This window comes from Frankliniella occidentalis, unplaced genomic scaffold, assembly GCF_000697945.3.
Source record: "Frankliniella occidentalis isolate FOCC.00 unplaced genomic scaffold, Focc_3.1 Scaffold153, whole genome shotgun sequence".
Classification (NCBI taxonomy): domain Eukaryota; kingdom Metazoa; phylum Arthropoda; class Insecta; order Thysanoptera; family Thripidae; genus Frankliniella; species Frankliniella occidentalis.
Window position 1 is genome coordinate 271,418 of NW_026267280.1, and position 1,484 is coordinate 272,901.

At 51.3% G+C, this 1,484-nt stretch overlaps 1 protein-coding gene across 1 annotated transcript in view; it reads left to right on the forward strand.

The window, feature by feature from the left end:
• The first annotated feature begins 6 nt into the window (after positions 1–6).
• Positions 7–1,484, forward strand: part of LOC127750218 (uncharacterized) — a 7,820-nt gene continuing 6,342 nt past the window's right edge. Inside the window, exons 1-2 of the mRNA XM_052271213.1 lie at positions 7–1,151; positions 1,316–1,479. Coding sequence (XP_052127173.1) covers positions 1,005–1,151; positions 1,316–1,479 — 311 coding nt within the window. The 5' untranslated portion in view covers positions 7–1,004. The remainder of the gene's footprint in view (positions 1,152–1,315; positions 1,480–1,484) is intronic.

Here is a 1,484-nt window from a genome sequence, read left to right on the forward strand (position 1 = left end):
AGACCTGTAACGCGTCTTGTCTAAAAGACGTGTCGGCTTACGTTTGTGGAAAGTGATATAGTAAGATAACTGTAAATATTTGTGAGGGTCCCACACTTCGTCAAACATATGTCAGTGTGTTTTACGTAACGAAATGTAAGATACACTTGTCACACTTTAGTCGTTAGTTTTGATGTCAAAAGGACGGCCATTTCATGACCAGTTTTGTATTGCTAACCAACGTGAACACCTATGTCAAAACGATATTATCGGAAAAATTTCTCACTCTGTTCCGCTCTGTTCAAACTAAAAGAAATCGCAGATCTTTGAAGGTTCTTTTTTCAAGGCTTAAACTGGCTTAGACTCATTCAAAACTTTCGTTTCGGAGATGGACTGTGCCTCTTCAAAGTATGCGTCACACCCCTTCTTTTTTGGCCCTCCACGCGCCTCCTCGACCGCGGACCGCGGCTCCGCGTTTGAGGTCATGGACCCTGTCCGTAGGAGTCCAGTAGACCAGTCTTAGTCCAGTCGCCGCGCTGCGCTTCGATGGATAGCGTGGTCGCAGGTCAGGGCCGCCGTGTTCCGACTTCTGCCATCACGACAATGTATATGTGTAGAAGCGTGCCTTTGTATAAAGGAAATGCCCGAAAAAGACTACCTACACTCTCCTCCACTCCGCCCTCCGCCCACAAATCCATGGTTTGTATTTTTATTGTACGCGCTTGTAGCACCAAACACTCAGACAACGTTATGAGAACGTTATTTCCCAGCCAGAAATGGCATGTCGTAACGCCGTCATTTCGACGTCGTTGGTCGTACCAGAGGTCCAAAAATACGTCGAAACGATGAATTTTTCGACAAGTCGATGTCGATTCGACGGAATATCGATACGACGTTTCTGGCTGGGTTTGGTTCTCTGGAGGTTCCGTAAACGTTCTAAGAACGATATGTGCTACAAGAGGCGGTGGCACCTTAATGGGCACCAGGCCAGAGTTTGAGAAAACTTGCTTCTAGGTGCTGCTGTCATGGATTGTGTCAGATGTAACAGGCCGTTCGTCACCGGAGAACGCCCCCTGATCCCCAAGGTCCTGCCGTGTGGGCACACGGTGTGCCTGCGGTGCCTCCGAGAACAACTGCCTGTCAGCGAGTGCCCGATAGCGGCGTGCCGGCAGGTGAGAGACCGCCACACAAAGTAGTGACCATCGGCAAATAATGTAAAAAAAATACAGGCATTCCAACTTAGTTGAGGCCGGGGCGTGACAAACTGTCAGCACCTGCTCCAAGGGCTTCCCTATCATTGTACCCCACCCCAGGCTGACGCAATAATCCGCTGCAGGCATTCAATGGCCCACCAGAGGAACTTCCCACCAACTTGGCATTGGTGAACGTGCTGAATGTGATGGTGCGAGATTTCCGGAACCAGGGGCTCCTGGGCCTGGGGCCCTTGGGCCTAGCGCGCCTGGGCCTGGGGCTGGGGCCCCTAGCGCGCGTGGGCCTGCGGCCCC